General features: G+C 38.3%; 1 protein-coding gene across 1 annotated transcript; it reads left to right on the plus strand.

The window, feature by feature from the left end:
* The first annotated feature begins 6 nt into the window (after nt 1-6).
* INTS7 (integrator complex subunit 7) lies at nt 7-24,193 on the plus strand. Its single transcript, XM_010576424.1, has 20 exons — nt 7-101; nt 345-474; nt 1,342-1,488; nt 3,040-3,177; nt 3,697-3,743; nt 4,257-4,456; nt 6,009-6,131; nt 9,330-9,447; nt 10,404-10,538; nt 11,121-11,218; nt 11,894-12,133; nt 12,866-13,003; nt 13,732-13,938; nt 17,599-17,793; nt 18,548-18,651; nt 19,043-19,111; nt 20,233-20,365; nt 21,601-21,699; nt 22,516-22,701; nt 23,655-24,193. Exons 1-20 carry the CDS (start codon nt 11-13, stop codon nt 23,940-23,942), a joined length of 2,886 nt encoding a protein of 961 aa, XP_010574726.1. The 5' UTR covers nt 7-10; the 3' UTR covers nt 23,943-24,193.
* The last annotated feature ends 325 nt before the right edge of the window (nt 24,194-24,518 follow it).

Here is a 24,518-nt window from a genome sequence, read left to right on the forward strand (position 1 = left end):
GGGGGTCGGTATGGCTGCCAGCGCCAAGTCCTTCCTGGCCGATGCGGGCTACGGCGAGCAGGAGCTGGACGCCAACTCCGCCCTCATGGAGCTGGACAAAGGTGAGGCCGGGCGGGCTCGAGGTTGTCGCCGGCCTGGGGAGCGGGGCTGGGGCTGCCGTTAGGGCCGTCGGCGCCCGCTCTCTGCCTGCCGCCGCGCTGTGGGGGGCGGTCTCGTCCCGTCCTTCGGTCCCCAGCGGCTGGGAGCGTTGTTTTCTTACCGCTGTACGGCGAGCGGGGGGTAGAGGGAGGACCTGGCTGTGAAGGAGCATCGGTATCTGCAGCAGTCATTGTTGTCTTGTTTAGGCCTCAGGTCTGGCAAACTCGGGGAGCAGTGCGAAGCCGTCGTTCGTTTTCCCAGGCTCTTCCAGAAATATCCTTTCCCTATTCTCATTAATTCAGCTTTCCTAAAGCTAGCTGATGTTTTCAGAGTGGGGTAAGTAGCATCAGTCAGTTTCTATCTATTCAAATCTCTTATCCGTAGTAATGCACTGTGTCTTGGAGTGTTGCTGCATCGGAGCCTGGGCAGCCGTGGGGTTTTTCTGCTTGCCTGATAATACCACAGTGGTACCTTTTCTATTGAGGACAAGTTGTGCTTGATTGGAGCTTGCTTTCCCCGTCTTTAGTGGCCTTAAGTGGCTGTGAGCGATCAACGACACAGTTCCTTTCCATCTGTCCTGATTTGAGGATTCACTTGCTGACTGGTTTAAGTTCACTGGTATAAATTCTGCTTCATAGGCACGTTCAAATTCATAATTAATAAATAGATGGATGATCATATGTGCAAATTCCATGTCTAAGGAATGTTAATAACAAAGTCCAAAGTATAGATTTTTTCAAGTGCCTGATGTCTAAATGTGATGGAATTGGAGCTACTTTGTAATAGCTTACAAAGTTATCTGTTGCTGTTGTGGAATCTTCACTGTTGGCTTCAGGAAGGAAAAAAAATTCACTTACACCTGGCAATGGCAATTAGACTTTTCTGTCTTAGTCCTGGACATGGTTTTCTAGCAGAATTAGATCCCTGAGTGTGCACAAAACAGGCATCTGCTTACAGTCCTCCTCACTGGTGTCAGCAGGTTCATTTCCCTGGAGTCGGCCTAAATTCAACACTAACTGTACTAGAAAATAAAACAATAGTGCGTTAATAGTCTATATTAACTATACCAGTCTAATTAAATACGATGTTTCTAAAGCATAGACCTTTCCTTGTTTTAATTTACTCTGGGAAGCTTTTTAAATAAAGTGTTTGAATTATTATTATAAAACAGCCTGATAGAGAAATGTGTGTGTCTTCTAATAGAAACAACTTCCTGAGGCTGTGTGTGCTAAAAGTTACTCAGCAGAGTGAGAAGCACTTAGAGAAGATCCTAAATGTGGATGAGTTCGTCAAAAGAGTGTTCTCAGTAATTCATAGCAATGATCCAGTTGCTCGGGCTATTACACTTCGGTATGTATTACATAAATGAACCTAACTTAAAATGTCTAGCTCTTTATTAGTATGCTGGTCTGGAATAACAAAATCTGCAGCTACCATGAATGAAATGTAGGAGGCGTCTTGCACATTGCTCATAGAGTTAAAAGCAAAGACATCTGTCTTTAAAGGAGGTGAACGATAAGGCTCTGTGATCAGAAGAACCATTTATGATGGTGAGAATTTTGTGGATGGCTCTGGGCAAAACAATTTGCAGCATTGAAATTTTGTGTACTGAAGAGAAGAAACATGAATCTGTTGTATGCGTAACCCAGAGAGTTAGATCCATTTCTTTCTTCTTTTGATATTTCATTTGAGATTATGATTTCATGCTCTGGTGTCTTGAACTCTGTAAATACAATATATCTACATGTTTTCATGTAGTTCCACTTTAGTATTCTAACATAAGATTGCAGTTGTTGACCGGTATTGAGGGCTATCTTTACAGACCACTAGAAGTCCCAGGAATCTGCTCAGTTTGAAAAAATACTTAAATTACTAATCAATTCACAGGATGCATCAAGTGAAGGGTTAAAATGGCTGGTGTTTCAGCAGTTTCAGATTAAAATCTTCAGTTGATTTATTTTTGTCCTTAAGTAGTGTCAGTAAGAAAGAACATGCTGAAAGAAAGATCTGCTAAAACAAAGCTTTGTGTCTGTGAAATTTTATTGGTAGATAACTATGTGTAAATATTTGCATAGAACTCTTGCTAAAAATTACTGTCAGTGCAAATCCTGCATTCGTTCTTCTTTTAATTGGATTATGCTAAATATGTCTGAAAAGTATGTTTGAGATATTCTTAGCAGAATATAGATTGATTTGCTCTTTTTTTAGTAGTTATACAAAAGGTATTGCGCTGTTCCCAGTGATAACCTTTTCTCATATCACGAAAGATCTTAGAAACAGATGATGAAAGTCAGATATCTGTTTGCTTGATCATGGTAACACTCTAGAAACTTTGCGTTCTTGCGGTTAAAATTTATGACTGTTCAGACATTTGTCACTTATTTATTTCTGCAGTCTTAATTGGGAAGAGGGATAGAAAGGGTGGAAACAGTTCTCTAAATGCTTTTTTAATCCCCCTAAACTACCACATTTCTGAATTTATATCCCATGATGTGTACATGTGTGTCTGAAAATAGCCATCAGTACATTTAGTATTAAATCTATCGTATTGATACCAGAGCTGGAATGTAAAAGCATCTTAAATACTTGTTCCCAGTGCCATAGCACACTTGTAATTTTATAAGAATTCTTGGTACGTTTCTCACTGTGCCCATTTCAAGCTAAAAGGTATCACAATATAATTAATTTTTTATTAAACCACTGATACAACCCACATGACGAAATTTGTTACCTTTTAAATATATGCCTACTTTTAGCATTTGTTTCTGTAATAGACACGTAAGAGCACAAATTCATATAAAAATAGTCTTTTAATCAGTCCTTTTATGTTTCTATTTAGTTTCATCTTGCATTTCTTCATGATCATTGTTCTTCCTGATTTGCTGCGATTTATTTTTGTAGGATGTTGGGCAGCATGGCATCTATTATTCCAGAAAGGAAGAATGCACATCACAGTATTCGTCAGAGTTTGGATTCCCATGATAATGTGGAAGTTGAAGCTGCTATATTTGCTGCTGCCAACTTTTCTGCACAATCAAAGTAAGATGTAATTTTTTTCAGTTTTTCATGTTACAGAGAATGGAAACTCCATTGACACTGGCATTCACAAACCTTAATATTTCCTTCTGTAGTGCTAACCATGTCATTTATAGCAAAACATTTAATTATGTGTGATAGCAGTATTGTAAAGAAATCTGAATACAGGTTTAATAGATTTTAATTTTTTTCTTTCTAAAATAGTAATGAGAAGATCATAAATATGGGAACGCAAAGTGGAATAGCAGCTTTAATCAAGGATTATTTTACAGGAATTACATTAGGGAACAAAAGGTAGTGCTACTTGTCACTTCGATACTTTTTTTTTATTTAAAGCTTCCGTTTTATCATTTGGTCATGCCCATGTGCAGGGGTTCTAAAACAACTTAGGTCTTGGCAAGCACTCTTTTTTTGAAAGTTTTTATTGTTAAAACACAATGTTTGGTAGTCAGTTGATTTTTATTTTTAATTATTTATATGTTTATTTTTCATTTCACCTGGTACTTTATCTTTTCTCTACAGGGATTTTGCTGCTGGAATATGTAATAAAATCAGTGAGATGATTCAAGGTACATATGCATATTGAATAATAAAAGGGAAAAGCTCTAATTTCTCTGAGAATTCTTTATTATCCATATGTAAATATCAGATATCAGAATGCTGTTGCCCTTATCGTCAGATGATTCCAGTTTTTAAATTAAATTAGCTAACCAATAATATAACGGCTATCTCTTGTGTCCTCTTAAATCCAAGTTTCCAAAACACGTGTTTGGTAAAGAATAAAAGCTCATCTATAGTACGATGAATAAACTTACATAGACTATCACAGGTTGCTTCGGATGAGTTAATACGTGTGTTACCTGTAATGAAGCAAGGAGCAACCTTCTCAAAGAACCATGAAAGTGCTAGATACCACTGTTGTTATGCTGCTAGCTGGTAGATGAGTTATTTGAAGTTAATGCAGGTGTCTGCACAATCTGCATTCAGCAGTGGTAGCAATGCAGATGTATTGTGTGCCTCAATACTGCCAGAAGCAGTACAAAGGACTAACACTCTGCCTCAGTTTCTCTTCCTTGTTGCAGGTTTGGCCACACCTGTGGACTTGAAATTGAAGTTGATACCTATTCTACAGCACATGCATCATGATGCTAGCCTGGCCTCCAGCTCCCGGCAACTGCTTCAGCAGCTGGTAACATCATATCCCTCTACCAAGATGGTCATTGTTACTCTGCACACCTTTACTCTGCTTGCTGCTTCTTCATTGGTTGACATTCCTAAACAGGTAATTCTTCCTAATTAATTCCTTCAACTTAAAGTACAAAGTACATTTAAAAAAACCTCAGATGCTAGCTGATGCCAAAAATAAATCACGGTGGATATGCTAGGATGGTTGGTTCTATGTGCTATAGAGAAAGAATACCCTGAAAACTGCTGCTACTTTAATTTTTTTTGCCCTCTTTGGTCCCATTTTCAGATAACTCCATCAAACACAGGAACCCTTCTTTACATATATAACCTGTCTTCCTTTAAATCAACTGGGATTGAAATCAACTAGAATCAATCAGCACTTAGGAAAGCAAATACCCTGATTTCTCCTGAAAACATTTTCTTACCTGTAGAACCCAGGCTTCACTTCTCACTGCTGTATATTCTCTTGGGTTGTGGGGTATGCCTTTTGCCTTCCTTGCATGCAAGCAAATGAGTATTTCAATAGCACAGAGTGCATTTAAAAAAGTATTTCTTGAAGAACTCTGAGGAATTTTAATCTGTTGCTATAATTTAGGACTATAAGCCAAGTTGTGGAAAAGCAGTGATGGAAAAATACAATGCTTTTATGTTCTGATAATGTGCTTTATGGACGTAATTTATATAGCAGGTCTGAACACAGTGACATTTCAGATTCATCTAACTAATCCTTGTAAAGTAGTCATGAAAATCTATTTGTTTTCTTTCAATCCTGTACAGCTATGGAAGGCTGGTGTCTGTTACTGTTAGACTAATGGCATTGATCTGTCTGAAACTTCTTTTTGCTATGGCTGATTTCTGTATTTCAGAGGATGCTTTTGATAGTACTAAATCTAAGCCAACTGAAACATTAGAACACTTGATGTGCTTTTTTTTTTTTAATGGCGGTAAGCATGGCGATTTAGGCTGTATTTCTGCAACACAACAGCCAATGCTGCTTAAAAGTGATGTAGCCAGGGTGGGGATGGAGAGCAAAACCATGGCTGGCTTGTTCATACTTTTTCATGTGCTGGCTATTCCATCTCTGTAAATTTGCAGGAAATGAACACAACAAAGGACATGCAGTTAAGTGTCACTTAATTTGAGATAAATGCTTCAGAGGGGGTGGTAAGGGTTGTTTTTGTTTGGTTGGGTTTTGGGGGTTGTTTTTGGCAACTACTGAGACATACAAGGTATCTCTGTGTTGCTATCTGTTAACTGCAGATCATGCAGACACCTGAATTAGCATCAAATGCCCAGAATACTTGCTAATAGCATAATGACAGTATAAGGTGTTTCCTGAGCTTCTTGGAGGGTTTTTTTGGCATTTCTGTGAGTGCTGAAACAGGACTGAAGGCTCTGAGGTATGCAGGGTGATGTAGAGAAGGGTACGTGAACAAGGAGAGCAGGGTGGTAGAAATAGGCTGTCAGACTGTTTTAGGTTGCCATGGCATACCAGCTTAAGTAGGGGCTTTTCCATGTGGCAAGTGATCAGACAGATAAGGCAAGATAGTTTTGGCTGAGTATGCTCAAAATTTCTTTATGAGTATTTTTGAAAAGGCTTCCTTCTAGTAGGGTCTCTCTTAAACAATGAATTTACTTTGTTGCAGATCCAGCTTTTGTTGCAGTACTTGAAGAATGACCCCAGGAAGGCTGTGAAGAGGCTTGCAATTCAAGATTTAAAGTTGTTGGCCAACAAGACACCACATACATGGAGCAGAGAAAATATTCAGGTTTATACATTTTTAAGCTAAAGTTTATTATGAAACTTTGCAATTAGTTGTAGAATTCTTTCCAGAAGAACACTTTGGGAGGTAAAGGAAGGAAGAACATACATCTCCATATCCATAAGTTAGGTTACTCTGCCATGCAGAGTAGGCAAGTATTAATGAACAGTTTATAGAATCATAGAATATCTGGAGTTGGACAGGTTGACCCATAAGGATCAAAGTTGAAGTATTATAACTGAGGAAAGGCATGTGTCATGTTGTAGGTCTTCTTACAGTAAGGAAGTAATTTTTCCATCTGACAAACTCATCTAAGATGATAGGCATGAGAGCTGAATGTTTACATTAATCTTACAATACTGAGTATGTATTAATGCTCTCATGTAACACAGAGTCTCTCTGGCATTTGTCAAAGCATGTCATCCAGCAAACTATACTTGAAAGGACAAATGTAATTTTTACTTCATTTCTTAGGATTAATGGCTCATTTTCAGTAGTATCCTTGTGACTCCTGTTGTATGACTGAGACCCTAGAAGGTGTTTATAGTGCATCTGTGTTATTTGGGGAAACAGTTGTTAAATTGTAGATAGTATTACTGCTTTCTTTCAATTGCAGTTGCATATGAACATTTTTTCTTTCCCTTTTTCTGGTAGAAATGACTATAGAAAATAACTACAAGTTAGACTAATGGCAAAGTAAATTTTTCATGAATTTAATGGCACAGCTTTATAGCTCTACTTTTCTGGGTTGTCTTTGGTTTTGCTACTCTTGGAAGCTACTTTTGCTATGTGCTGTTGGAGCATAAAGTAGCTGGGAGGAAAAACTGGATTTTTGTTAATAATCGTGAGAAAAAGCACGTTTTGCTTTGTCTCCGATTCTCAGCTAAGATGATTTGGAGTGTGCAAATGTTTTTGTTTTAGTGAACTACTTTATTCTTCATAATGGATTAATACCAGAAATTCATTTTCTTTTAGGAATTTTAAGGGATTGCTTTAATGGTTTATGGATTCTTTGCAGTCAAAATGCTACTCTATACCATTATGGCATTGTCATAATGTTGGTAGTTATCTCAATACAAGTGAGAGACGTTGATGACACGGCTTTCATCGTTATGTAGTGTCTTAAAGTAGGTGTCCTTATGGTTGAAATGCATAGGAAAAAGTTCCGTTAATGTTGGAACTAAACCAGTGACTGGGTTAGAACAAAATTAATTGACTGAAGCTTGTTACTGCTTGCTGAATGGCATGCAGAAGTAACGAGAGTTTTTTTGACTTCTGAAATATAAAGTCAACAATTTGAGTTGGGCAACTCTTTCCCATATATTTAAATGACTTTGTAATGTTTATACAACAGGGACTGGAACAGACCCTCCTTTTCTCAGCCTGCTTCTTGTATCTTTTTACCAACGAGAGTTTCAGCAATGTTAACTTCTTCAGCATTTTGGGTCTGTTTGTGTAGGTCAGATAGGAGGCTTGGTCTTTCAATTGTGGAGACTTCACTGATTTCTAGACATCAGCTTGAGAAGCTGCCGCTGTTGATGCTTGGAGCAGTCTTCCTACTGACTGCGAAAGTAACAAGCAGCTGCAGTCCATCCTGCTAATTCTGTGCTCCTGGCATGCTTCATAGTTACTGTTTCAAATGTGCTCTGTGAGTGGTGACCTAATAGCACTGGAGTAAAACATCAGTGTCTTGGGAGACATCAAGACTCATTTTCAACCCTAATCATTGTATCTTCTTCTGTCTGTTGATGCCATACTATTCAGTGGATTAGCAAAATATTACGTTGGTACATGTCGTGGTTTAACCCCAGCCAGCAACCAAGCACCACGCAGCTGCTCACTCACTCCCCCCCCATCCAGTGGGATGGGGGAGAAAATCGGGAGAGGAAGTAAAACTCGTGAGTTGAGATAAGAACGGTTTAATAGAACAGAAAAGAAGAAACTAATAATGATAACACTAATAAAATGACAACAGTAGTAATAAAAGGATTGGAATGTACAAATGATGCTCAGGGCAATTGCTCACCACCCGCCGACTGATGACACCCAGCCAGTCCCCCAGCAGCGATTCCCCGCCCCCCCCTTCCCAGTTCCTAAACTAGATGGGACGTCCCATGGTATGGAATACACTGTTGGCCAGTTTGGGTCAGGTGCCCTGGCTGGGCATGAGAAGCTGAAAAATCCTTGACTCTAGTCTAAACACTACTGAGCAACAACTGAAAACATCAGTGTTATCAACATTCTTCTCATACTGAACTCAAAACATAGCACTGTACCAGCTACTAGGAAGACAGTTAACTCTATCCCAGCTGAAACCAGGACAGTACAAATTACAAATTTATTTAGAATTTAACCCTTACACCATTCAAGAGCATGTATGCCTGGTAAGAACAATATATGGGGTTTTTATTTGTTCTGTGGAACTAATTCTGTGTTATTGTTTTTCTTTATTCAGTTACTGGATGTTATTGTTCAGCTTTGGCACTCTCTGAGGCAGAATTTACTTACATTTTCCATTTGTGTCTTGTATTGCTTTCTCTTGTTGACTAAAAAAGCCTCCAAAACCAGCGAATGACTAAATTGTGGACAGTGTTGGCATAGCGAATCTGAAAACAGTGTGCATTATTCCAGTCTAGATGTGATAAGGCCTGAGAAGATCTGGCAAAAGGGACAAAAGTTTGACAGGAGCTCTACTATACATGAGTTAAAAAATAAAATATGCTTTAAGATATTTATCAAGAAACTTAAACTGTATTCTGTTGGACACCAGGACTGTTAAAGGAAATGACACTTGAAACTTTGCTCTACAGAGATGTATACTTACATAAAACCCTGCATATTGTTATAAGGCAAACTAATCAGTATACCTCTAAGACTGGAGAACTGTCTTAAAATCTTTTGCAATATTTGATCAATGACACCTGGTAATATTTTTGCCACTGATTTTGTTTTAATTAGTAAATGACTTATAATTGGCTTTTCCTAGTGTATGAGACCCGCTGTCCCTTTTTTTGCAAGCCATGTACTCAAGTCTACTAAAATAGATGCTTCAGGACATGACTACTAACTTTTGATTTCAGTATAGTATTTTCTGTGGAAAAATCTTGACTCCCAAAACTTTTCACAGACAAGGGCAACTAAACATTTAATACAGATAGCTGATGGGACATCCTTCCCTCTATCTTTTCTCCTGCTAATCTTTAGGCACTCTGTGAATCTGCTCTTCACACTCCTTATGACAGCTTGAAACTGGGCATGCTATCTGTTCTTTCCACGTTATCAGGGACCATTGCCATTAAACAGTACTTCAGCAGTGCTCCAGGTAAGAAAACTAGATTAGATGATTATCTTTGACATTTATAATGGGTTGGCTACCTACTGCTAATCAGTTTCATCTAAACACTTTGTAGCATATTCTTAAACTATTTTTGAAGTTCAAAACACAGCTGAGAGACTGTGTTCATCGTATGTAAACTTAAAATAGAATGCTGTATACCCATGAATAGTTATGGCCTAAGATTTTGTTCTGGATTTTTGGGGTAATATACTATATGAAAGGGTTTTTTACCTTTGGGTCTTCAACTTCTCTTCATAAAACAAAGAAATGTGATGCCTCTCAAATGGCTGACCTGCATTCTGCTTAAGGTGCTTTGAAACCATGGATTTGCATGGTTTTTGAGTAGCATGGAGAGTTAATGGGCTGGCATATTACCGTGGCACAGTGAAGCTATGCCGCGTTTGTGGGAATGACCTGCTTCAGTACCAGATGAACCTTCTGCCTTGTGACTATATTTTGGAGAAAAAGTAGACATTTTAAAGTGATTCAAGGTGTCTTGTTCTTAAAATGGTGATTATACTGTTTTCTTTTTTCTTCTTGAAAGCCACACAGCCCTAATGAGTATTATGAGCCCAACTACATGGGCTGTGGAAGTGGAGTACATCCTCTTCAGTCATTCTGGCACGTCTTAATATGCTCACCAGCTTTTTTTTAATCAGATATTAAGGCAATATTTCTCTGAGACCCTGAAACATCAGCCTTTAGACCCAAATATTCTTTCTCATGTATGTCTAACTTTATGATGTTTAGGAATGGAGGAGAGAATCTCTGTTTGCGTGTGGAGAGAGAAAGATATGTTTCCATCCTATCCTTTAAATATATGGAAAAAAAAAGTTAATCCTAAGTCAATGTAGGTTTTTTGCAGAAATGTACATGGAAAGATCTGTGGCGTAATTATGGACTGTGCTGTTTTATGTCATGTTTGCCTTGTCTTTATTTAGGAACAGCAGCTACAACTGCAAGATCATTTGATTTAGTAAAACTGGCACAGGAGTGCTGTTACCACAATAACCGTGGCATTGCAGCTCATGGTGTGAGAATTCTGACTAATATATCAGCCTCTTGTCAGGAAAAAGGTAAATGAAAGCAAGGACAATGAAATGTGTCTGTTTACAGTCAGGCTTATGCACAACATGTATTAACTGTATTAACATGTATTGTCTGTGACCCTGTCTGTAAATCTGTCTGATCCTGCATGCTGGTTAGGGAGAATGGGGACTATAAGCTAGTAGACAATATTCTGTATGATTTTATGAATGATTGGGAAGATTCCGTATTCGTCTAATTTAGAGAAAATTACTGGGCACAGTAGAACTCGTGCTAAATAAATGCTTGTCTTAGCTTTGCTGTAAGATTAGTGAATTGTTTGTCAACCTTTGAAAACTCTTTGCACAAAGCCTGTTGCAAAAGAATAACAGGGCATTTAGAAGTCTTAGTCCAGAGATGTATGCACGCTCTACAACTGTCACAGTTGGTGTGACTGCTGAATAGTTACCTGAGACTTGGAGTGGCAGAATTGTTTCTAATCAAAATAAGGTGAGGCAGAAGTATTAGGAAGATACTTATCTGTCATGACTGCAACACCAGTGCAAGCATTACACCAATTATGGTCAGAAAACTTGACAGGGAACTAATTTACTCTGTTTTTCTTTTCTTAGATCTTCTGCCTTTGGAGCAAGATGCAGTTTTTGGCTTAGAAGCTCTTCTTGTTCTTTGTAGTCAAGATGACAGTCCAGGAGCTCAGGCAACCTTAAAGGTGATGTTACTGTTGTCTTCCCCTAGCACAGCTATAAGTTATAGTAATAGCTTCTATAACAGAAAGGCTAGTGTGCACCACATCCTTTCTGGTGCAAGTGTAATGTACTGGAAAAAAATGAAGATTTTTTTTTTTTCTATGTTTTGCCTATAATTGGAGTTCAGAGCGGTAGAGAAGTTGAGCACAACTATAGTGCAACTCCTCAGCTCCAGAATAAGTGGAAGAAAAAATGCATTCCTCAGAGGAACAGCTGTAATAAAACATGAACTTGAACATGGGATGGAGATGTCTCTGGAGGACAAAGAGAATCTTGGCGAGAACCTGCTTTTTGGAGATGGGGATGCAATGTACATGATTACAACAATTCTATAAACTATTATTTCTATTTCCCCACTTCATAAGCTGCTACCAGTAATTTTATCTAGTTATTTACCTGTAAAGGCTGGTGGTATGAGAAAGAAGATTATAATTTCTTGAATTTGTGATGTTTTTGTGCTGTGAGCTCAGGGACAGAGCCTTGGGCTCGTAGAAAAATCTCATCTTTTGTAGAGTACATGGTTGTGAAAATACCAGATCTATATTTCTGTAATGATACTTGCAGATAAGTGTGTCTGGCTTTTTTTATTTTTAAGTAGACATTGTGTTTATTGTACCTGTTGATTGTGTGAATTGCAGATCACATTAACTTGTATGGTGAAGCTGGTCAAGTGCCGTCCTCACCTGAGCCAGTCAGTAGTTGAATCCCTGCTGACCCAGTTGCACAGTGCCCAGGATGCTGCTAGGATTCTCATGTGCCACTGTTTAGCAGCTATTGCCATGCAGCTGCCTGTCTTAGCAGATGGGATGCTAGGAGACCTAATGGACCTCTATAAATTAATTGGACGATCTGCCACAGATAAAAAACAGGAACTCTTGGTAAGACCTCCTTCTGGTGAATAGCCCTTGATGGATAAAGTCTGTATAAACTACTGTGGATGGATTTTATTTTAAAAGGCAGCTAAGCTGTTTGTTATGTCCAAGTTGATGTGCCAGTCTAGAGCCACTATTTTCAGTTTTGCTTTAACTTTTGACTACATATGTCAGTATTCAGTGTTGAAATATCTCATAGATGGAGCTGAACTATGCAGTGCATTCCATTAGATTTTCCAGTAGATGGCACTGTTTAGACAAATATAGCTATTGAAATTACTGGGATAGCTGTAAAATAATGGTTATAGAAAAACAAAATGGCAGTTAGCTCAACTTATGTATGGTACTCTGATGGCCATGACTTTTAATATACTATGAGAGATGAAAAATACTTTTATCACATCTATTTGGAAATGAATTTGAATTTTAAGAAAGAAATTACAAGCTTCCTGTTAATTCATTTGGAGCATTCAAAATATCTCAGTTAAAAGCCACAGTAAAGATTCTTAAGTAAAAGTGACTTTCATCTACAAGAAATACTTGGATTGCCATAACTACTTAAAGATATATGGCTGAGAAAAGTTCCTTAGTTAAAATGTATATATAATCTTCTACATAGCTTTGAGTCCAAAAGCAAGCACATCATTTCTGGTAGTTTAGGAAACAGAACTGGCTTTTTCTTGTTTTGTTTAGTTCCTGAAATATAGCCTTCTTCCTCACCCCTCCGCTCTTCATCAGGTTTCTCTTGCCACAGTGATATTTGTTTCCAGTCAGAAAGCTTTGTCTTCAGAAGTCAAAACTGTTATCAAACAGCAGCTTGAGAATGCCTCCAATGGATGGACAGCCTACAGGATAGCAAGGCAGGCTTCCAGAATGGTAAGTGAAAATACCTGGAGGAGAATTGGTTTATGTGGTTGGAAGGATGCTGGTGATTTCTTTGAACTGGAAAAAGAAAGTAAGGAAAATGGTAGGACTTGGGAGGAGGAAATCGGGGGGGGGGGGGGAAAAAAAAAATTTCCCTCTTAATTCCCTGGAATGCTGATTCAGATATGTGCTGTTTAGGGCAGTCATCCCATCAGGATGGTTTTTCACTTGTCTTTTTGAAGTATTTGAGAAGGAAGTAATGACGTGATACTTTCTTAAGCACATGCCTAATCTGCATTGTCTAGCTGTTCTTTAGAAGGTGATATAGGCCCTCCTGATGTGTGCTGCTCTTTCTTCAATGTGGAGAAAGGAAGAAAAAGATCCTTTTTTTTCCCTTTTTCCCTCAGTAAAGTCACAGCTGGGGTTAGAATTACATAGAAACCCTTGTATGAGATGCTGGGGTAAAGGTAAGTTTTGGTATTTGTTTCTCATCTTGTTGAATTATCTTGTGTAAATAAGTACTATACTTTATACAAGCTGATATTTCAATAAAATAAGCATTTGTGCTTTTCTTTATTGTTGGGATTGTCATAATCAAATGATTGGAAGAAGTTCTATGATTTGTATTTTTAAAGTAAGATTAGTTCTGGAGATGTTACTGTTCTCTTATTTGTATTTGTTTTGTAGAAACCCACAGCCTTCTTTCATGTTCCCTCTTAGAAACATTCTTCTCATTACAGGGCAACCATGACATGGCCAGAGAACTGTATCAAAGCCTGCTGACTCAAGTGGCTTCAGAACACTTCTACTTCTGGCTGAACAGCTTGAAGGAGTTCTCCCATGCAGAACAGTGTCTGACAGGTTTGCAGGAGGACAACTACAGCTCAGCGCTTTCTTGTATTGCTGAAGCTCTAAAATCCTATCACAAAGGAATAGCGTCACTGACGGTTAGCACATAATCTTCTAATTTAGTGATGATGTTTCTGTATACTGCAGCAGGTCTGTTTGGTTTCTGTTCTTTAAACCTCCGAAGAGTTTTAAAAGATGTCTGACATCTGCCAGACTCTTTTTGTGAGAGGACTGCAGGGAAGAGCCAGTTGTAACACTGCATCTTTAGAGAGAAGATCCTGTAGCTCAGTTAAGTGTGATTAGCTAAACTTCTCTTTTTTCTTTTCTTCCCTCCCCGGACTTCCTGCCTTGGTCAAATCATATGATACACGACAGATCTTTTTTAAAGTTACAGTACTTAAAAATTTTTCCACTCCTTGTCTTGGCTGAATAAATGCTACTGTAATAGTCAAGCCTGGGAATTTGTCTAAATTGGCTGCTATCTTTTCCAGCTATGGAGAAGGATTTAATTGTCTTCCTCTCTCCTGCTGAGTTCATGTTTCCTTGTATTTGACAGTGTGATCCTATGGAATCCGAACAACAAGGCAACACCAATTTAGTAAGAGGAGGGAGGACAATCCAATCTCATCAAATCAGCAGAATTCAGATAGTACCTGCTTTTATGTAAATACTTTCTGCTTCTCTGAAGTGGTAAAAATAGCAAGAAGCTGTGTGCATGATGTCTGTGAATGTAAACAAAAAAAGCATTAATGAACATGGACCTTTGGTTCTTACTGTGAATCTCCTTTTTAACAAAAGATGATCCAGCTTCACACAATACTTTCTTCTATATTTTAGTTTCCGTGAAGAAATCTTTACATACAGTTTTCTGCATGTCTTTTGAATGAAGCTGCTTTTTTTTTTTTCCTTCACCCCCGCCCCCAGTTACTGGAACTGTTAGTGGCATGACAATTCAGATGTTAGTGTTTAATAAAGTTCAGATATTACTGTTTATTAATAAACTGTCCCTGAATAAGCAGGAAGGACATAAATTTTACACCCTTGTCCTCTGAGAGAAAGCTCCATTGTTCCTGAAGGATTTGTCTTTAACTTGCTAGCTGAGTGAATGAGGCTTTTAATTCAATGTTTCAAGATTTCTCTTAACATCTAGAAGACGTGGGGGGGGGGGGGGGCTCATCTAATTAGATGTGAAAATTTAATACAGGCAGGAGAATAAATTGCTTAAATAGGTCATTCTGTGATTCAGTAATTTAATTAGCCTTTCCCTTGAGTTTTTTGTTTTGTGTTTTTTTTTTTTTTCTTTTTTTCTTCTATTGAAGGATTCCTGTCCTCATGTCCTCTGCTGACTTCACTTCCTGCATGTTGCACATAGTGCTTTTCTGGGTGCAATACCTTCCTTGTGGTTTGTTTTGGTCCAGAAGAGTGAGTACAGGTTTTGGAGGGCTAGCTACTGGGTTTTATTGCTGGCTGTTGCTGACTTTTTGCATTGCTCTGGACAAATTCCTAATCATGCTTGAGTGTATCAGCTGTAAAAGGAGCCACTCACGGCTTGCATCTACAGAACTCGGCACCTCAAAGGGGAGCAAAGTGCCATAAAGCGCACATGATAGTCTTACTGCTGAAGACTTTTGCTGTCTCTTTCCTCTGACTTCAGCTTTACTGTTGCTGCTGTGTCAGTGTACAGCATGACTCAGCACTGTTGGTACCACAGAGTATTAGTACATATGATGAACCCTGTGTAGCTGTCAGCTTTGTAGCTGGAAGACACTGTGCTGGTAAATCTGTTGCACGTGTTCAGTCGGCCCAGTTTTTAGGAATGATGAAATATTCAGACCGTTTCTGATTTTGTCAGAAGATATCTCAGTTCCTTCTTGGTATACATGCAACTGTCTGTCTTGCATTGCTGTATGCAAAATGTTCTTTCGTGTGAGTTAGTCCACTTGAGGAAAAAAGTCCCATTACTTTATGGATGAGAGGTGGGAGAGGGAGGGCAGGGACTTGTCATAGAGCGTATTGGCCACACTCCCCATCTGTCTCACGGTGTACTTGCTTGTATAAGCAGAGGTTTTGAATAGGACCTGCTCTTTCTGGCACAGAACATGCATCTCATTGGAAGCATTGTGCTTATTTTTTCACTGCTGGTAATCTAGAGACGATACAGAACTTGAAAAATGCACTAAAATAACATTGATTAAGTAGCACTAACTCCAAATACGTGGATAACCAGTGGTGGTGTTTGAAGAACTTGGCTGAGCCAAAGAACTCTTTCTGTCATTTTCAAAGAAGAATTGTAACTCATTTATTGCCCACAGCTATATGGGTAGCAGATAAGGTAAATTGCAGTATTAATGAGACAAGATTGTACTTCCATTTACAAGAATCAAGTCCAATTTGTGCTACTAAAAATGTCTGGATTTTCTGATATAAGTACTGGAACTTTATAAAAGCATGTAGTCTCTGTCGAGCAATTACAGTGCAGCAAGATCTCTTCCATAGAGGGTTTTCTGAAACCACCCTTGCAGAATAAACTGAACAATTTCCATTCAAAAAGGATTTTTTTATGCCCTTGGAGAAGGGAAACCAAAGTGGTAGATAAGAGGGGCTGAATGGCTCAAGTGATGAAATAGCCTTATTTCTTTGGTTGAAATCTAGCTCAATATGTTTAAAGTGGTTGCAGTTGGCTGATGTTTCCTCACTTTAGTCAATAGTGGGCCAGTTCTCAGATGATGTGATGTTTTGTGAGAAACTAGTTTGTTGCTTTCCTGCCGGCAAAGTAATGGTTCTTAGTAAGGTTTTGGGAGGGGTTGTAACTTCTTGCTTCCGGAAGTGACCTTTTCTGTTGAAGAATAAGAAGCACTGGAGAAGACGTGCATGAGTTTAACATACTTCTATTCTCTGAGTAAGAGAAGGTCCCAGTGCTTTGTTTTGCTGATGCCTTTTTTCCCCCTTAAAGAAAAAAGTGTACTGTTCTCAAAAGCCAACAGTGTAAGAAAAATAAGTAGTGGATTTTTGGCTTAATTAGTATAAAATCTTGAATGCTGCAGTTCACCCCCTCCTGGATATCCTAAGCTGTCACAGATGCTTCTACAAGTCAGATAAGCTCTTAGGAAGCAAAGTTTCACAGAACCATAGTTTCTGAACACTAGCAGCATGTCTACCCACCTGGAGTTCTCTTATTAACTGATCTTAGTTGTCACTGAACTTTGTCTCTGCCTTCATCAAATGCAAGGTTCAGCGCCTTTGTCATGTTCCTGTCCATTTCACAGCTCCAAAAAAATCAAAGGTTATCACCCCTTCCTCTTGCTGCAGGTAACTTTAGCCAATTCTTTCTCATCTGGCTGATACAGAGAATCACTTTTTCAGTTCTTTGTGTTTCTGTTTGCCTTCCAATTCAGTGTGCGCTCTCTTATGGTAAGGACTGTCTGGACTAATGTCACTTGAAACCTAATGGCTTGGCCTTGGAAAAAGAGGAGATAGGTGCCCTAGTAGCATTGTAACAGCTTAAGTCACATTTGTTGGAAGGGTGATATGCTTGAAATATGGATTAGTAATTACCTAACTTCTGTGTTGTTTATATTCAGTATGATTTAAATTGAGCAAATCTGTTAAACGTAGTTTTAAAAAAACAGCTTTTAGAATTGAACTGAAGGGTTCACTTGTCTGATGAGACCATTCAGTGACATTGCAAAGTTTTGTGGTTTTTTTTATCATGTTTGCTTTTGACCTAGATTGCCAACATTCCTATTGCTGTGTTTCAGGCTGCTAGTACGCCACTTAATCCTCTGAGCTTTCAGTGTGGATTTGTGAAACTCAGGATTGACCTTCTGCAAGCTTTTTCTCAACTTATTTGTACCTGCAACAGCCTAAAAACAAGTCCACCACCAGCTATTGCCACAACGATTGCTATGACATCAGGAAATGATCTCCAAAGGTGTGGACGCATCTCTAACCAGGCATGTGTTCTTGTTCCACTCTTGTGCAGTTATGTTTATGACTCTGGCACTCATTTTGCTTCTCAGTAAACATATCTGATGAAAGAAATGAAAAGTGGTAGTGAAGAGTTTTGCTAAATAGTGGGCCTTGGTTTTGCTTTAGCTATAAAAATGTCTGCCTGTAGCAGGCCATATTTTGAAGCTGAGCATGGACGTATGTTTTATCAGACATTCACGTGCACAGCTTTCAACAATATGTGTGTAGTAAGCCACTCAGTATGCTTAAACTTGCAGCAAGACCTTTCACACCTTGTTTTGAAATACCGCAGATACTGTGATTACACTAAGGAAGAATATATACTTTAGGATCATACTGCAGCTCCTTTTGAGTGGTGGCAACTGACTTGACACAGTACAGAATGCCAACACAGTCTGCTTCTAAAGTGCACATAGTCTGCAAGAAGGAATCAGTGGGTAGTCTTTGAAAGACAGAGCAGTTTGATTTACCACTTCTCTTTTGTTTGCTTTATTTTTAACCCAAGGAGGGTATGTTAGTGCTGTGTTACAGGACAAATATCTGTTTAACGTGTGGTTAATAGTCTGTCACTTTGGTGATTTTTATCTGTGTGAAGAAGCAAGAACTTTATGTATTTTGTCAGAATATGTTGTCTTATTCCTTCAGTTGTATGTTACGGTGTAGTGGTTTTCCAGATGTGTGGGATTTTGTTTGTTTTGCTTTGATTTGTTTTTTTGACTAGTAACATTGTCTCTATAGATGAAACACTCAATGGAGGAATTCCGAAACCTGGCTACACGGTATGGAGATCTGTATCAGTCATCTTTTGATGCAGACTCGGCAACTCTAAGGAATGTAGAACTGTATCCTTTTAAAATCTTAGAATTTGTCCACTTTCCTTCTCATGTGGACAGCACGAAGCTTAACAATCCTCTTTTCTATGAAGACTGGCAAAGTCATTTTGAAGCAGTTAGTAATATAAAAATTAGGTGCCAATTGCTTAAAACCTATTTGGCAATAAACATTGCCATGCTATTGTTTGGAATTACTTTATGAACAAATTATGACACAAAAATTGCAACAGCATAAAACTTGGGATTTTCATACTTCTTGCTCTGTGTTTACTAAAGGAGTAATGACTGTAGGATTACTTCACAAAAGCTAGAGAAATAAGGAAAAGTGCCAGCAAATATACTGCGTTTCTTGATTTAGGTGCCACCTTTAAGACTTTTAACTCCTTAGTATTAATATCAGACAACAGCAGAGCTGCCTGTTGATTTCACATGCAATAGAAGCTCTGATTTTGGATCCAGAATCTACGAGGTAGGTTTGATAGTTAACTTTCTACTCCTTTGCTATTTATTTCTAAATCCTTGGGGCTTTAAGCCTAGGGAATTCAAAGAATGTTCAGAAATTTCTCAGTAGACCCTTCTAGTTCTACTCTGGGCAGGCCTGAGGACCTGTTGCTGCTGTGCTATACTTGGCAGGCTAGGGACTGTGTTTTGGGTTCTGCATCCTACACTGATGTTGGTTTTGAGAACACTATACTGGACTTGTTTTTTATTGTAATGCAAGTCTATATTTAAGACAACTTTTAATCTCTTCTTTAGCCACCTATTTTAACTTGTGTCATTCTGCACTAGCTCCCATACCTACTGTTTGCACTTGTAAGCGCACATTAGTTTCCTTCAGAGTCCTGAAAATATATGCATTAAATTAGTTTAAACTTCTAATGTAAATCTATCACCTCTGGCTCTTCTTTAACAGTGAACTTATACCCACTAGAAAATCACATTGAAGTACCTATGAATTGAATCACACTTTAAAACTCCCAGGCTGAGATTAAATGGAAGATAATGTGGATAAACATCTTCTTAAATGTGTGATTTTATAACTGGAAATAGAAGTGAACATTCTGAGTGACTGTCCTACTCATTATAAATTAAGCATTGCTTAGAAGATGTATTCATCATACTTGTAAAAAGTATGGAGCTGTTCATTTCAAAACATTAGGTATCTAGGAGATGGAATTGTATTTGAAGCATGAGATTATAAACCTCCAGATTTAGTCTTAACTCTGACTGGTGTTCTTGCTCTTCCTTGAGTTGTGAGACTTTTAAAAACATTGTAAACACTGCAGGTTTAAATAAAAGCTAGGGCAATTAAGCATGCTGAGTCTGTTAGACCTGTAAGTGCTTCAAGTAAGAGAGGGTGGGGACAGAAAGTGGTGTATAAGCTGTAGTTAAGAAAGGGTTTAAATATAAAGGACAAGTCTTATAGTGGAAAAATAATAATGAAACAGAGTAAACAGTTTGAAAGACATAGTTATTTCTTAATGGATTTCAAGTTGTTACAGAGGATGGTCTTGGACTTGTTTGGGAGTAAGCCTCCCACATTACAATGAGGAAAGTATGTTAGACACAATGAAAAGCTTTATTATTTAGTTTCCAGGAATATAGCTCAAATGGAACAGCACATGTTGAGAGTGAATATGAAAGAAGAATGATGTCTGTATTTAATCGTGTACTGGAAGAAGTGGAATCCCTCAACAGGAAGTATGCTCCTGTGTCTTACTTGGCAAGTAACAGTTTTAAATGTATGTTCTGTAGACAAAGGTTCCAAAAACTCGGCAACTCCATATATCTATGGCAGTCAAGAAATTGAAGAGCACACTGTTAATTAACATAACCTCTTACTGGCACAAATGGTCTCTATGGAGACTAACTACTTCAAAAAAGGTTTGCAAAGACATCTGTAACCTTACTGGTCTGATTAATGTTTTAAAAATTCTGATACTAAGAATATAGCAGATGCTGATAAGATACCTAAAAGCAGTGTCAAGTCTCTGTCACATCTTTCACCACATGCAAATACTGAAGCACATTCTCTTTGTTCATGCTGTTGCCATGAAAGAATTCTTCCCTGACTTCACACAATGCTGGAGGGTCCAGGACTAGCCTAGCTTTGGTCACTGAGCCGTTGGCAGTTAATATTGTGTTTTGCGAGTATAGTGTTTCTCTTATCAGTGCAGGTCATCAGAGAACACAATGTAAAGTGTGCTGAATGCAGACCGTGAGCTGATAACAAACTCCTTTACAGGGCTAGTATGGTTTAGTTTTTTACTGTTAGTGAACATCATAAAGCTGAAGTGTGTGTTGATGGGAATAAGGTAGTTCATTTGTCATGGCTGGCATCTATTTGCCTTGTTTCTAAATTCAACAGTCCTTACCGATTCCAAATAGAATAGAAGAATGAGTTGTGTAAAATGTAGCAAAGGTAGACCCTGTAAACTTAGTTGTCACTGGCTCTGTACCAATGCAGCTCAATGACTTCAGTAGCACTGCCTTTGCTCATCTGAGCCAGAAGGATGGTATAGTGCCGTGGGGAAAGGAAGAGTAGACAGGAGCCTTAAAATTAATTACTGCAGTGCATTAAGTTGTGGTAGATGTCAGCCTTGTTTGCTTGAAGGGGAATTGTTGTTTATTTGAGTTTGTGAGGGTTTTGTGTATGAGTGTTTCAAGCAGATCCTGCTCTGCTGACTCCAGTACTAGGACTGAAATGATTTGGATTTTTCTTTTTCTTGGCCTCCTTGTTCTTTTCAGAGCAGAATACCTTCTTCATAAAGGGCAGAACATAAACAGAGAGGCTGAATGTAGTCACTGTCATCATAGTGGCTGTTATCCTATGACTGTATAAATATATTTCTGGACTTCTAGTGCAAATTACTGCAGTTTCAGTATCTCAAGTACATGTCTTTTTCCTGTGCTATGAATGACATTTTTTTCTCAATAGTTTGGCTCTGTTTCTTACAGCATACAGCTTGTCTGTGTAATGCTGTCATTGCATTGTTGAAGGTACCCCTTTCATTTCAAAGGTACTTTTTTCAAAAGCTGCAGTCTACAAGTATTAAGGTAAGTACTGCTCAAATGTGGCCTAAAATTTCTCTTTATAGCATCTTTATGTCATGAGAAAAGCCTTACTGAAGGCACAAAGCTTCAGCATTTTTAGTGATGATACTTAACTGCAAATAGCATCTGGGTTTATCTGTTAGGAATAACCTGAATAATATGTACATATGATCATTAAGAATCACCAGGCTGTGACTTATGCAAGTAGGATTCAGTTCTTTGATTGCAAAGCCTTAAAGATAAAATCTAACTGGAATTTTTGTTGATTCTGCAAAGCTAAATAATGTTCTAGTCCTGGGAAGGCAACTTTTATAAACTTGTATTGTTTTCCTTTTTCCTTTAATAAGCAATGTTTACTATCTTGGAAGAAAATTGTAATATTTATCAGCTGACTGAGGAAGAATGGCTGTATATGACCTTCAGTGGTCCTTTTTTTTTTTTTTAACTCAAGGGCTCCTTTTTTCTGGGAAAAGTGAAAGCCTTCAGATTTTTAATATTTACTCTTACTGCATTTTACTACTTTGTTCAGCTTAATATACTTACCTGTGGATATTTTGTAGAAGACTTTTTTCTGTTCTTTTGAGGAAGCACAATTAATGAAACTGATAGAAAGACCACATCTGGTATTGCTGATGATGCTTATTAATTATTATAGTAATGAGTCTCAGATATAAGTTCTGTGTTTCTATTTGCTGGTTTCCCTACCAAACCCCTCCTTGGAAATTTTTCTATAAGAAGGTGTTCTGGTTTCATCCTTGAATTGTGTTTGCTTTTCTGGAGGCATAATACTACATTTTGGTCTGTTTTCTTGTGTTTCAGCTTGCTCTATCCCCATCTCCGAGGAACCCAGCAGAACCTATTGCAGTACAGAACAATCAGCAATTGGCCCTAAAGGTGGAAGGAGTGGTTCAGCATGGATCTAAACCAGGCCTTTTCCGTAAAATCCAATCCGTCTGTCTAAACGTCTCTTCAGTGCTGCAGAGCAAATCTGGACAAGATTATAAGGTATGGATAGAATAGAGCCAGGAAGAGCCTTAAGCTTTATTGCTGTATTTTTGTGCTCTTTTGTTTGGCTCTGGTTAGCAGAATTTTCAGGTTGAAATGATGAATGGGTTTTTCTGTAATCCTCTCTCACTCTTAACAGCTGACATTCAGGCACTGGCCAGAGCCAGGCATAGTGCATGGAAGGGATATGGGGTTTTTAAGTCTGCTGTATCCTGATACCTTTTTAGTAACAGCTTTTCTTCCAAACAAAAGGAGCTTTGTGATGTTCAGAACAAGTCATTAGGAATCTGCTTGAGATCAGCAAAATTCTACCTAGGTGTATATCATATGAAACTCCACAGGGAAAAAAAGGCAGGAGTAGATTATTCTCTACTGCATAGTCTCTAGAACTTCTTTATCCGCATTTTAAGGTTGGGGTTTTTTTGTTTGTTTATGGAAATAGGGAGGACAGGCTGTCCAAATTAAATAGCACTTAAGGAGATATGTATTAAATTCAAGTCAACAGTTTTATCAAAGATTGTGTGTCTGAAGTTCAGGTTCTGCTAATGTGTAACATTTAGTGAAAGGCCTGTTTTGGTGGTTTTTGGGGTTGGTTTTTTTGTTTGTATTGTTGTTTGGGTTTTTTTCTGAGGAGGAAAAGGAAAGAGAGTCAGTTGCTTCTAAAAGAACAGGACTAGGAGGTGTGTAATGTTTGTCTGACTCGTATTACTCTGTGGAAAACTAGAACCTCAGGGAGAAAAAGCCTTGTTAGCTACCTTGCTTCTGTGAATCGATACAAAAACTCATTCATCAATGAAAAAGCACATCAAGCAGTCTCAAACATGCACGTGCATTGGTTTAAGAAAATGGAGGACAAAGATTTTTCTCTTTTTTCTCTCCTTCAAACGGAGAGCAGAAAACTTATTTTAACAGGTTTATAAAAAATGGCATTTTAACCTTCCATGTGTTCTCAGATTCCTATTGACAACATGACCAATGAAATGGAGCAGAGGGTGGAACCACACAACGACTACTTCAGCACTCAGTTTCTGTTAAACTTTGTGATACTTGGTACCCACAACATCACAGTAGAGTCCTCTGTAATAGATTCAAATGGTATTGTCTGGAAAACTGGGCCTAAAACAACTATCTTTGTTAAATCTCTTGAGGATCCATACTCCCAGCAGGTTCGTCTTCAGCAACAGCAAGGACAGCCACCATCACAGCAGCAACAGCAAAGAACAGCATACTCACGGTTTTAATTCCCAGAAGTGACTCTATCCTGGTCAATGATATTACAGTTTTTCTTGGATGCTTTTTTTGAAAGACCTACAATTTTAACCTTCTCCTAGAAAGCCTCAGATGCCAATTTTGCTTTTTAAATTATCTGGGGTAAATTTGAACTTGATTCAGCAGAGGCAACTCTGTTCAAATTTGGAGTTGTGCTTTTAGTCTAAGAACTTCACCATGATCTCTTCACTTCTGTTTACAAACCTGTTGCAGCAGGCTCCACAGACTTTGATAGCAAGGGACACTAAGAGCTCTTTGACTAGTACTTTCTGTACTTTATTTTTTTGAAGCACATAGGTTCTAATGTTAGGCTTACAGGACATCAGTAAACACTTTGGCTAGTGATACAGAACTGAGCGTAATACCAAGTCTGTATCTTTTAATGTGAAGGAATTGGCAGGAATATCCAGAGGGGTTTTTTTCTGACATTTTAATAGCAACTTCAAATATTTGGCTGATGTATGTGTATTATTGCAATTCGTCAGTGCTACTTAATGCATGCATCTGAAAGAAAAACAAGTTGTGGCTCGCTTCTCATACCCAGTCAT

This window comes from Haliaeetus leucocephalus, unplaced genomic scaffold, assembly GCF_000737465.1.
Source record: "Haliaeetus leucocephalus isolate CR32 unplaced genomic scaffold, Haliaeetus_leucocephalus-4.0 Scaffold526, whole genome shotgun sequence".
Taxonomy (NCBI): Eukaryota; Metazoa; Chordata; class Aves; order Accipitriformes; family Accipitridae; genus Haliaeetus; species Haliaeetus leucocephalus.

Bases quoted from the DNA above. Each gene is read 5' to 3' on its own strand.
- INTS7 (XM_010576424.1), top strand. From the start codon at position 11: ATGGCTGCCAGCGCCAAGTCCTTCCTGGCCGATGCGGGCTACGGCGAG. The intron at 475-1,341 runs GTAAGTAGCATC...GTCTTCTAATAG, and splicing joins GCTGATGTTTTCAGAGTGGG to AAACAACTTCCTGAGGCTGT. The intron at 17,794-18,547 runs GCATGTGTTCTT...TTGTCTCTATAG, and splicing joins GTGGACGCATCTCTAACCAG to ATGAAACACTCAATGGAGGA.